Below are 12,904 nucleotides of genomic sequence, written 5' to 3'. Positions count from 1 at the left end.
GCGCTTCCTGAAAAATACTCTTTTCTTTCATTACAGGACGTGATAGACGTCATTTCTCCATTTTAATCACAAACCGCGAAGTTCAGGACGAATAGCCGGTTATCGTGCCCTCGCTCTGGGTAGCAGCATCATAATCCTGGCGGCTACACCGGTGGCTTATGCACGTTCGCGCACGTTCGAGCTGCCCCTGTTTCTGCCTCGCTCGCTCTCAGGCTGCGGCCCAGAGGCGCCGGGCCCCACCCCGCGCTGCGCCCTCCGGCGAAGCGGCAGCATCACACCCACCCCGCGGAGGGTCCCTTGCCGAGGGGGGCGGGCCGCTGCAGCCCGCAGCCAATCACCAGCACTCCTGGGGAAGACAAGCGGCGACCGCAGCCAATGGCTGCCCGGCGGGTGCGCGTGGCGCGGCACCGCCAGCGGAGGAGCGATGGGGATTCCGGCCCGCCTGGCGCGGCAGGGCAGGGCGGGGCGGGGGAAGCGCAGACACGGAGCACCAATAGACGTGCGGAGAAGAGTGACAGGCAGGCAGCTCGCCCAATGGGAGGGCGGTGGCCGTTAAAGGGCCGGCGGCCCGGAGGGAAGCGCCGGGCGCAGGTGAGTCGCGCGCGCGGCCCCCGGGGACCGGGCAGGGCGGGCGGCGGGACCGGCCCGGGAATGGGGCGGCCGTTCTCCCCGCGGCGTGTGGGCAGCCCCCGCCGCCCCCGCGGGGGTACAGCGGCGGGGCTCCGCCGCCCTCGGCCCCTCGGGGTGATGAGGCGATTGCCCGCCGTCTTATCTCCCCACGGCGAGGTCCCGTTCCTGTTTTTCCTTCTCCCGGGAGAGTCGCAGGGCCCCGCCGGCCGGAGAGGCCCTGGCTTGCCGCAGGGCCCACGGGCCCGTCTGCTCCGCGGGCCTCGGGCTGTGCTGGCCGGGCAGCCGGCCGTGCCCCCGCCTCCCTTTGTTGCCGCCTTGCTTTCCCTGCAGCGCTCCGGCTGGGACCGCGCTGAGCCCGGAGCCGCCGCTCCCAGCGCGCTTCCCGTGCAGGGATGGGGCCTTCTGTTCCCCTTCGTGGCCGTGGCTCGTCCAGGGGAACGGCAGCTTCGGCCTGATAAGTCTTTTCCTTCAATTGCCTGAACCCCAGCTGCTTCCCATCTTCCGCGCTTTCTCCCTGCTTCGTTGAATTATCCTTTTAGGTGCTGTTGGTTCCCTTCTGTGCCTGCTTTTCAGTTTGTGTAAACCGCAGGCTTCTTGCAGGGCTGATGAGTTGAGCACTCAGGTCCTCCTGTAGTAAAAACCTTTGCACAAAAGCATAAAGTTGCTCCAAGCCAAAGTTTTCTAGAAAGCCTTAGGCAGAAGATACACAAGACCCTAATTTTGTTTCAGAAAACTAACAGATAGTAGGTCCTTGTAATTTGATTTTTTTTTTTTATTCAAGCACGAGCCCTAAAAGTTTTTTTTAAAAATAAAATCAAGACATCATCTTTTGTAAAAAGTAATGATTTTCGTAAAATTCAAGTTTCATGCTAGCAACAGTCTTCCACTCCTGGTGAATGCATGGATCTTTTTGTTTGCTTCATTGTTTGGTCCATTTGCTAATTTTTTTTTTTGTTGTTGTTGGTCCAACATGTGGCTGGACAATAAAGTGTGAACAAAAGAGACAGAAAAGAGGCAGAATGAGGATGCTTCTGTCTTTAACTATGCCAAGTGTACTCAGTGTATGCCTATTCTGTCTGTTTATGGAGTTTCCAGCTTAGTTTTACAGTACTTGTTTCTTTTCAACCCCAACAGTTTGTATTTCTTTTGTGCAGTGATGACAGCCTTCTTGATCACAGGTTGCTTTTGGCCTGACAGGCCCAAAATCGAAGTTCCACTTTGCCATCTTTTCTGGAAGACCTTGAGGTCTTTATGATGTCATCAGAATTGGGTTTTTTTAGCCAGCACTTCATGTTTCTACCCAAACTGTCAAAGTATGCATTTTGCATTGCAATTCTCCCCAGCTTCTATGCACCATCTCACTGGCAGAGCATGGGAAACTGAAAAGTCCTTGGTTTAACGTAAGCACTGCTTAAGCACAACCAACACATTGGTGTGTTGCCAACATTACTGGCACACTAATCCAAAACACAGCCTTGTCCCAGCTACTAGGATGAGCATTAATGCTATCCCAGCTGCTGAGGTTTGGAATATTAGGGTTTTTTTCCTGTAGCTATCTAGAAGGCTACAAATCCTAGCTTATTTACATTCCCATCTCTTAGGTACTTTGAGTATGTAACAGCTCATTTTTCCTCATTAAGGAGTAATGTCCTGGAGAACATCTGGCAATGGCTAAGAACCAAATATCCCAAACCTCAGCTTTTGTTAGATAATAATGTTTTTTAGTTAATATATCAGATAGGTACACAGAGCCATCTTTGAGAGTAAATATACTGTTAAGACAATTCACTGACTCAATTTTTATTAATTAGAAAGGAATTATCCTTGATAAAGCAATGTGCTATCAAAAAGGAAAGAGTTAAAGAGGCAGGATGTCCTTACCAATTGGAAGTTGATAGTAATTTTAAAATATATAGGTTTTGCTGATGTTTCACTGGGAAAGTCAGGGGCTTGTATCAGATGTGCTCTAGCAAAAATTTTAACTAAAAGTCTAAAAGAAAGCTTCACCTAGTAAAGGAATTTGATGCCAATAGTTTCCAGGTTAGTATTGTAGTTCTTAAAGGTCACGTCCTTGGCTTATGGCATCAAATCCAAAACTTAGATTAGACACTTAGGAAAGCGTGGCTGGGGAGATGAGTCAGGTGATGCAGGGCACTGGTGCAAGGAGCAGTGAGCTGGCCCACAAGGTGGCCTGACATTTGCATGTCTTAACTCTCAGCCCTCTCCGGAACTAAGGAAAAAGTTTACCCGTCAGCATTTTCCATGTTGATGTAGAATTGTATTTGGAAGATGATGAAAATTTGATTGGGAAACCCAGTTTATTTTTTGTTTATTTTTCTGTGTTTGTTGGCTATGAAAGAAAACATGGACGTGGAAGACTGCAAGTGAGCCACTTATTTACAGTCAGTAGTACATCAGAGATGAAGAACAACGTCTAAACTATCTGACCTTATTCCCCAGATGGGGAGTTGTAGTGCAGTGCGCTGTTGTGTATGCTTTAACCAAGTTTAGGGAGAACAATAGGAGGAAAAATACTTAGTAATTTAAGAATCCTGTATAGCTGGGAGGGAGTTATTTAAGAATTAAGTCCGTTAGTTGGTAACAATTGAATCTATAATCTGGAAGCCATTTCCCTTCAGGTAGACCGATGTCTCTACTGCATGAACAGTGAACAAACAGGAGCTTGAAGCTGCCTGTAGTGTATAGTGAATCCCTGGCCCGCTTGACTTTTAAAGCTACCTGCAGTGGTAGGTAACGTGGGACAAAAGACTGTTCAGAATAATCCTAAATTGAACCTATTGCAAAGCAGTCTGTGAGCAAGAGCCATTTTTGATTCTTAGTCTTTGCTTCCAGGATTTGGTGGGTTGTTTGGGGTTTTTTTTTTTGGTAATATGATCTGTTATTAATGCAGTAATAATATTCATTACTGTGTTAATAGTCCCCTGTTCCTCCCACTCACTGTCCACTTCTCTGCAGAGTTGCATACAGTCTGTCAGGTGAGTTAGGGGGGTTCATGTTCTCTTCAGCATCAGGCACAGGACCAGCTGGTGCTGAGGGTAGAGCACTGAATGAACTGTAAAGCTGCCATGGTATCTGACAGGAGATGTTCAGCAGCCTGAGAAGGACACAGGAGGGTTTTACTGTGGGCGTATAGTGCCTTAAATCTGTTTCCTGTTAAAATGTCTCTAATGAATGACATTTGTTTGAACTAGTAGTTATTTTGTGACATTCTACAGGACTGCTCCAGTTCTTTTATTTATGATTATGTTAGGTTAGAAAAGCCTCAAAAATGTCACTTTTTCATATTGATTTACTTTTTTTTAAAATGAAAATGGTTTCTTATTTAGAATGTGTCTCAGAAATTTCAGTCCCCTAAACATTTCATGTTTTTGAAGTAATGATATAACAATTGCAGCTTCTTTTGTAAATACTTGAGTATTCAAACTGAAATGTGTATGTCAAATTTCAGTCTTAAGGAAATCCCGACTGACAAAACTCTTAAGAGCTGAAGGAAAATATCTGTAGTTTTGTAATGAAAATACTAAATCAACCTTTACAGTTTGTGACATGGATATATTAATATATCCATGGTTTTATAATTTATAGGAGATTAGAGGAAGTATCTATGACGACTTTGTATTGAAAGTTTTATCAAAATGGTTTTCCTTTATCAAATAAACAGTTAGTTCAAAGTGTGCAATTCTTAAATGATTACTTAGGAGTCAAGTTGTTAAATGAAAATATCTGGTGTATACCTTGGAGATTTATCTTGTTTGCTCTTTTTCTCTTAGGAAGCCTGACAAATAGAAAAATACAACAAAGTGAAGAGAAAATTTACTTCATGAGAACTGAGCTCTGCTTTCATTTGCTTTTAAATTTATTTGTATTAGTAGCTGATTAGTGTCAGATCATCTCTGTAGTCTGCTGTGGTGAAATTACTAGGTTAAGCCTGGAAAAAATGAAACAGTTAAAAAGAAAAAGAAAAAGCAATTTTAGTGTTCAGGAAACTCAAACTCTCCTTAAGGAAATCAGAAAAAGGAGAGAAGTACTCTTTTCGAAGCAACTTAATACAACAATTAATGAGATGAAACGGAAAGCTTGGGAGGAAATAGCAGAGTGTGTCAATGCTGTAGGTGAAGGAGAGCAGAGAACAGGGACAGAAGTGAAAAGGCGATACCTTGACTGGAGAGCACTCATGAAGAGAAAACGTCTGAATGCAAACATCAAAGTAGTAGGTGCTGGGTTTCACCTTCCTTCATCCAATTTAGATGACGCTCTCAATGAAGACATGGATGAGAAAATGGGATTTGCAATTGAATCTAGTTTTGAGTGGCAGAATATCACTGACTTCAGAGAAGCCGGGGGATCTTTAACAGAAATCAAAGTAGAAGAGGAAGAGGAAGACCCGCAGAATTTTGAAGTGAGTGACTGATACACATGAGCTATATGCAATATGGCCTTTGCTTCATTTCAGCATAAGGCTTTTTACTGTGTTTCTTCATAGCATCTGTTTCTGTTTTTTTCTGAACATGTGAATTAAACTGTAGAAATAAATATAATTCAGAGACATGCTGTTCAAATCTAGCAACTTGGAATTGTCTGTAAGGTCTTGGATGTTGATTACTGATTTGAAATCCCTAAACTTTGAGTATGTCTTTGCATGTGTATTTCCATTTGTGTGTGCCACAGATAAGAATTAGTTGAGTCAACGCAAGGAAAATATGCTGTTGAAGGAAACTGGTCATATTAGTATTCAGAGTGCCTCAATGGATGAACAGAGAAGTGCTCATCTTTAACAAATGAAAGTAAATTTTACTTGCAGGTAGAGAAAGAAATAGAATACAGAAAGAAATATGGTGCAGAAAGAAATAGGATACTGCTTACATTTCTTGAAATGAACCTACAGGAGATGAAAACATTACTTGAATTAGTCAGTCAGCCTTTCCTCTCTTTCAGAATTTTCTTGTGAATTTGGCAAGCAGTAGTGGATTCTATAGACAAGTTGATATTCCTAGTAGTACTGTGACTGTCCTGGGATAGCCAACCAGCTGGAGTGCAATCAAATGTTGGGATAGTTTTGCTGTTCTTCTTTACATACATAGTTTTCTTTTCCAAAAGGGGTACTCAAACAATTTTGTTTGGGACATTTTATTGCTTTGGGTTTTTTGGGGGGGGAGATTTTTTGTTGAGGGGTTTTTTTTTGAGTGGAAGGAGTGGGGAAGCAAATCCTGTCTTAACTCCATTGATATGTATGCTGGGAGAAAACCAGTGTAAGCTGGTTTTGATGGTAGTGAGAACTGCTGCCAGACACTCCTGAAGAGCAGTGTGTGTCTTCTCTAATGCTAGAGGACTGGCAGTGGCTCTCCTAGTGCTAACGTTTTTCTGAATGCTTGCCTTCCTCAGTTTGCCTTTCTCTTGCAGCATGCATATTGGGAGAGAATTTATCTCTTTTGTACTATGAATTTGTAAGGGCTGTGATACTACACAAAATGTTGCAGTCTGCTGAGAGCAGTGGTCCTAACCATCTCATTATGTGTCACAAATATTTTTAAAGCAAATGTGATAATACAAAATGGTTAAACAAGTCCTGCTTATTGACCCACTTAATAGAGTTGGAAGAGTTAGGAGCATGTGAAAAATGTCAGTGTTAAATGTTTTTTAGGAATGGATGAGCCCAAGTTATCGAAGGTTAGGCTAGCTTACATAACACATAGCCTATGGATCCATCTGCTCTGATAAATAATTAGTCACAACAAATGCCTGGTGGCTTACATAAATGTCACTCAGCTCCATGAAAGGTAAGAACGACATATGGTCTTCTAGATCCAGTTTTTTATCAGTTGTTCTGAATTATCTGTAATAACTACTCTGGTGTATTTTCTGGATATTTTTGTATGTTCACTGACAAGATTTTCCATTTTTCATTTTCCACTAACTTGCAGATAAAGCCTGTTTCTTTTCCTGTAACAATAAAAAAATCTTCTGATGTAGCATGGTTATTTCACAAAATATAAGTTAAACACTTCTGAATTGCTTTAAAGATGATGAAAAAAATGCAGTATGTTCTTTTCAGTAAAGTTGTAAGTAACAAATTTGTTCTGGCACAAAGACTGGAATGTAATTCTTGTCTGTTGCATTCCTCTCTGCAGTTTCCTATTGAGGAAGAAGAAGAAGAAATATTGTCATCAGTTCTGCCAGATTCGAAAAAGGAAAATGACCTACCAGACTTCCCCCACATTGAAGAGTTTGGAAATCTGAGCTCTGCTCAAGCTAGGCTAGCCTATGAAGATTCTCACTTGCTCATTAATCTGGAGAAGCAAAAGGTGGAGCTGGAGAAGCAGCGACTGGACATCGAAGCTGAAAGGTTGCAAGTGGAGAAGGAGCGCCTGCAGATTGAGAAGGAGCGGTTGCGCCACATTGACTTGGAGCGTGAGCGCCTGCAGATTGAGAAGGAGCGACTTCAGATAGAGTGGGAGAAACTCAGGCTAGAGACTCTGCAGGCTGAAAAACCTGCCCTGGAAAATGACCTCACCCAAACTGAAAAACCCATCATGCAGCCTCTGGATCTAGAAACTGAAAAGTTAAAACTTGAAAAAGAACGTTTGCAGTTAGAGAAAGAGAGGCTGCAGTTCCTAAAGTTTGAGTCAGAAAAGCTGCAGATTGAGAAGGAGCGCTTGCAAGTGGAGAAGGAGCGCCTTCGAATTCAGAGAGAGGGTCACTTGCAGTGAACATCTCAGCTAACGTGTCAAAAGTAGTGTTTTGATGTTTCTAAATTAGAAGTAGTTCTTTCCTTGATACTGAAACTGTCCTAGAGGCTTAACATTCTTCTGTTCAGAGTTGAATGTTGATGTTAAATTGAAAAAAAAAAATGGTGCTCAATATGTCAGTGTGCCTACATAAATGATCTTACATGTGAAATTGCTTTTCAGTGTATCAGAATTTAAGTGTTATGTTCTCTTGTCTTCAGTATTGTGCTGTATTAGTTCGGTGTCCTCCTCTCATAGAGGCCTTGTGAAGAATCCAGGCTGAACCTTGTACTTTTGTCACTGTACTAACAGGAAGGATCAGAATAAATCAGCATTTGCTGTGAGGACATGGTGTTGGCAATAGCCTATATGGTAAAGAAGTATGATTTTGGCAGAACACAGGAATACAGAGTCATTATGAGAGCGATTCATTAAATTTTATTCCCTCCCCCCCTTTTTTTTCTCCACCCCCATAATTGGGAAAAACAGTTGAAGAGTTATCTAGAAGTTAAAGTGCAAGTTAAATTTGTTGCAGTTGTGTTTACTGTTGCTCCATGGCTTGAACTGAATGGGAGTGCAGAAAATAGGTTTGAGATTTTATGGTGGGTTTTTTTGGGTGACGTATTCATATTAGGCAAAGTTACACATCAGTTGTACATACTATGAGCTGGCCTGTTGGTTTCACCTCACCATTAATAATGCTGTATGGGGTAAAGCACCTGTGTTAGCATAGCACAGGGATTTACTGATTGATCAGGCATGCTGTCTAATGAGTCTGTGATGACCCCCTGAAGGAAATTGCTAGACCTTGTTTGTTCTTGGAAGGCAGCAGCTGGTGATAGGAATCTCAGATATGGAGACTGAGCACAGCCTAAGAACCTCTGAGCTTGAACATTTCTACATTCATTGCTGGTTCTGCCTGGCCAGTGCCAAGGTCTGGCTGTGTGGCTCTCTATGTAATATATTTTAATTAGACAAACAGAAATGGTCAGTGCTGAAGGCTGTTAGTATTTTTCACAGGCAGTGTAGTCATACAACAAAAAAAAAAAAAGCCAAGGAAGTAAGCTTTCTAATATTTCATATATGTTTAAATCCCAACTGAGCCAGACTTCACCTTTCTCATTTTTCTGCAAGTAACTGTCTTGTTAACTCCATTGGAAATGTAGAACTGTGGGAATACTAAGTCTAAACATATGTTGAGTGACTTAGGTGAATTTGTGTGCAAGTAAATAATATTTATACCACTACAGGTTTACTTTTATTCTGCAAAGATTATTTTTTTATTACTGAAACAAGTGTGATTCTACAGTGGAAATAAATTTGACTACTACACTCCAAAATGGCTTTTGATGCTTTCTTCACAGAGAAACTAGGCTACATCTGAAGAGAAACCTGGATACTGAAGCCTGCAGCACCCCAGAGCTGCTGCTGCCTGTATTCCCTATGTAGTGAGTCAAAAAGATGGGACTCCTCAGAGCCAACTTAAATCACCTGGGACTTACTTGAGAAAGGAAAAAGGAAGGAGATACCAACCACTTAGATAAAAATGCCCTGGGGAAAGTTTCCCTGAGTTTTTTATTCCTGGATGTGGTAGGCTGACTTCAATGGGATGCCAGGTGCTCACCGGTATTGCTCCATCACTCTTCAGCTGGACAGGGGAGACATAACAAAAGGTTCATGGGTGGAGATAAGAATAAGGAGAGATCACTCAGCAATTAGTCATGGGCAAAACTGGCTAGACTTGGGGAGATTAGTTTGCTATCAATCAGTTAAGAGTAGAGTAATGAGAAATAAAACCAAATCTTTAACCACCTTTCCCACAGCATTCCCTTCTTCCCAGGCTTAAATTCACTCCTGATTTTCTCTACCTCTCCCTGCAAGGGGTGCAAGAGGATGGGGAACGGGGGCTGCAGTCACTTCAGCACATGCTGTCTCTTCCCCTCCTTCCTCAAGGGGAGGAGTCCTCACACTCTTCCCCTGCTCCAGCATGGGGTTCTTCCCACAGAAGACAGCCCTCCATGGATTTTTGTAACAGGAGTCCTTCCCACAGGCAGCAGTTATTACTGAAGTGTTCTGGTGTGGTTCCTACAGGGTGTAGTCCTTGAGGAACAGGCTGCTCCAATGTGGGTGCCCTGTGGAGTCTCAAGTCCTGCTAGCAAACCTGCTCCATTGCGAGCTCCTCTCTCCACAGGTCCTGCTGGGAGCCTGCTCCAGTGCAGGCCTCCCCCAGGGTCACAGATGTTTCCCCTTCAGTTGTTTCCACATGCTCCAGCGTGGGCTCCTCCACGGGCTGCAGGTAGACCTCTGCTCCTCCATGGGCTGCAGGGACACAGCTGCCTTGCCAAGTCTGCACCGTGGGCTGCAGGGGAACCTCAGCTCCAGCACCTGGGGCACCTCCTGCCCCTCCTTGTGCACTGACCTTGGTGTCTGGGGCTTTTTTGCTTGGATACTGTCATTCTTCTCTGGCTGCATTTGCTTCTGTGCATTTTCCCCTTGTTAAATACATTATCCCAGTGTCACTAGCACCATCACTGATGGACTTGGCCATGGCCAGGGGCAGGTCCATCTTGGAGCCCCTAGGATTGGCTCTGTTGGACATGTGGACAACTTCTAGCAGCTTCTCTCACGAACCACCCCTGTAGCCCCTCCTGCTGCCAAGACATTACTTCACAAATCCAATACACCAAACAAAGAGACAAATTGGCAGTTCCCTGGTATGCATCATGCAAATTGATTTTAAAATTAACTTTCTGTGATTTGGAGAAAATCTTTTAAAGCATGAAAGAGGCAAAATTCACGGAGTTAGTTGGGTGTCTAGTGCATAGGACATTGACCAAGATAGTGGGATGGCATGGATTTTATGATTGTGTGCCCTGAGGTGACCAACTTACTAGATAACTATTCTGACTGCCAAACAGGGTCAGAGTAGGAACGAGGAGCAGCAGAGCCAGCTCTGCAAGAGGTAGTGACCAGAAGGACCAAACCAGGAGAGAGAGAACATTCCTACAATCTTATCTGGAAGATGTGTCTTGCCAGGGAGGAGAAGATGTAGATTCTGGCTCCTGTTTGGACAGGTAGTTGAGCTGTTGCTTGATCCCAGCACCTCTGTTTGCATGAATTACTCCATTTATTCATTAGGATAATTATTTGTATTTTAGATTTAATGTCTTCAGAACTGTACCCCAAGAGCATTAAAGGTTTTAGGGAAAAATAGGTAGATAAATCTGAACTATCTCTGAATTCTTAATTGTTTCAGAAATTTGAACACTTTTCCAAATGTTAATAGAGCTCTATGTAAGCAGTTACTTTTCCTAACAATTGTTCAGCCTCCTAGGGAAATGATGCATCATTTGGTTATAGAAAATGTCTTGGAAAATACTGAATGATGAAATTAAGTATTGAGATAAATCATTGAAAATACAGTTTCAATATAAAATTTAGAGAAAATTACAGAGTTTAATACATCTATTTTATACCTTACTTTTTTCATAATGAAAATGCAGTCATTTTTGTGATAATTTGAATTAAAATGTCATATATTTAAATACTAACCCTATCCCTTGAACTTTATTTGCTTCATTTACCAACCTGTGATCTTGATGGTGAAGCCTAAGGTCAAGATTTTGACCCTGTAAATCACCCAAGGTAGAACATACACATGAACTCACTGTTCTACCAACACTGATCATGGAGTAAATGCAGTCCCCAAGAAGAGGATGAGCAGTGTCCCAACAGGACACAGCTGACAAAGCACAGTAGGATTCAAAGACAACTTCCTTTCCTAGAGTCAGTGGTCTTTTGTTATTTCTAGGACATTTTGAGCAACTTTCATTGTGCATAAAGAGGTGCTGCAAGCAACATACACAAGGTATAAAATATTAGTTTATTAAGATAAACAAGAGATGGTTAGGATTTCATAAGCATTTGTATACTTATCACCTCAAGGTATTTTTACTAGCCAGGGAATTATCAGCCAGGAGAGGAGGAGTTTCTAAAAGCCCCCTTGCAAGTGGGAACAGAAGCCCATAATTTATATTTCTTCACCTTTTCACAGAACTGTTCATGCAGTTACCACAAAAGAGCATCACTGATGAGTATCCTCTCTGGCTCATTCGCCCCCAAAAGCTCCCTGCAGAAAGGCACGGAGTGCTCCAAGGAGATGGAGCCAGACCTAGGGCTGATATTTTACAAATACAAAAACACCCTCAAAAATCCTACTCTCTGTCAGTCAGGAGCCTTGACAGAAGTGATAGGTGGGAGAAGAGGGAGGAGGAAAGACTAATTTTTCCCTGTTGTTGCTGAAATTAATTAGTGAATTTAAACCAGACTGTGTCAGAAAATGTCACCACATGCAATAGTATTCACCTTTTTTCTCTTTTCTTTCTCTTTTTCATTTTCTTTTCTGTGTATCACTATAAGTCTGAATACCTGCATCACTCAGACACTGTTGAAGTTTGCAGCTAACGTTAAGATGAAATATAAGTAGGCTGGATTATTCTGTAGGATAATGGGTTTGTTTTGCATCAGGGGCTCAGAATGTTTCTAGTTGGTATTAGGACTATAGAAAGAGTTTAATCCAAGTTTGAAAGAAAAAAAAAAAAAAGAAAGACAAGAAAAGAAAAATGATTGCATTTTTTAAATATATTCCCACCTGTTTTATTGTTTCCAGATAATCAGCTTATTTGAAAATGCAAAGAACATGTTTAGTATGGACTTGGAGGCAACTTGTAGTACTTAATATTTTCCTTTTTATTCTTTTTCTTGTGTGTGTTTGGATTTTTTTTTTGTTGTTGTTGTGCTTTTTTTAGTTTGTTTTGGTTTGGTTTTTGTTTTTTGTTGCCAATTTGTACCAAACCCATGATTTCCAAGGCACTAGCTATGCCACTTGTGCTCTTGGCTTGGTGCCCCAGGTGATCTAGCAGTGACACAGTGATCAGCCTTTTGCCACTCAGGCAGCATCAAATGGAAATGGAGGAGGGAGCTCTGGACAATGGGAGCTCTTGCCCACACCTCATTGGGTTTTTCTGTCTAGTCTCTTAAAGCAAAATCTCCTGATGGTAGGTCACATGATGCCAATGAATTCAAGAGTTCTCAGCCATCACAAAACATACTAGGAAAAAAAATAGATCACCTGGCAGAAGACCAGAAGAAGCCCTTTTCAGATGCTGTGCATAATCCTTGTAAACTTGACCTGCTTTAGAGGACACTTCCATCCTCTCCTTTTACAGATTATTAAGAATGCCATTGTTATTTTCTGTTCCAGTTTTATTGGTTTTAATTTCCCTGCTTCACTCTATCAGTAGTTTTATTCTATACATTAGTAGACTGTGAAATACCTTGTCTTGTTACTTCCATACTTTCTAATTGCAGCACTCCATCATTAGTCAACGGGTTCATAATGTGGAAGGCAAAGTTGCTATTTCATTTCATGCTATATAATACAATGCTTTTGGTTCAGTAATTACATTGTGCCAGACTTGTGATCAATCCTGAGATAGCTCACTTGTGATGGATAGCCCCATCACAGA

General features: G+C 42.2%; 1 protein-coding gene across 1 annotated transcript; it reads left to right on the top strand.

The window, feature by feature from the left end:
* The first annotated feature begins 485 nt into the window (after positions 1–485).
* MSANTD4 (Myb/SANT DNA binding domain containing 4 with coiled-coils) lies at positions 486–8,716 on the top strand. The gene is made up of 3 exons (XM_059838633.1): positions 486–591; positions 4,422–5,050; positions 6,780–8,716. The coding sequence occupies exons 2-3, from the start codon at positions 4,589–4,591 to the stop codon at positions 7,356–7,358; spliced, it is 1,041 nt and encodes a 346-aa protein (XP_059694616.1). The 5' UTR covers positions 486–591; positions 4,422–4,588; the 3' UTR covers positions 7,359–8,716.
* Positions 8,717–12,904: the final 4,188 nt, after the last annotated feature.

This window comes from Haemorhous mexicanus, chromosome 2 (assembly GCF_027477595.1).
Source record: "Haemorhous mexicanus isolate bHaeMex1 chromosome 2, bHaeMex1.pri, whole genome shotgun sequence".
Classification (NCBI taxonomy): Eukaryota; Metazoa; Chordata; class Aves; order Passeriformes; family Fringillidae; genus Haemorhous; species Haemorhous mexicanus.
This window is presented reverse-complemented; position numbering and strand designations above follow the sequence as displayed.

Excerpts from the sequence above, each read along its gene's own strand:
- MSANTD4 (XM_059838633.1), top strand. The coding sequence starts at position 4,589 with ATGAAACAGTTAAAAAGAAAAAGAAAAAGCAATTTTAGTGTTCAGGAA. Across the intron at positions 5,051-6,779 it reads AAGACCCGCAGAATTTTGAA|TTTCCTATTGAGGAAGAAGA; the intron begins GTGAGTGACTGA and ends TCCTCTCTGCAG.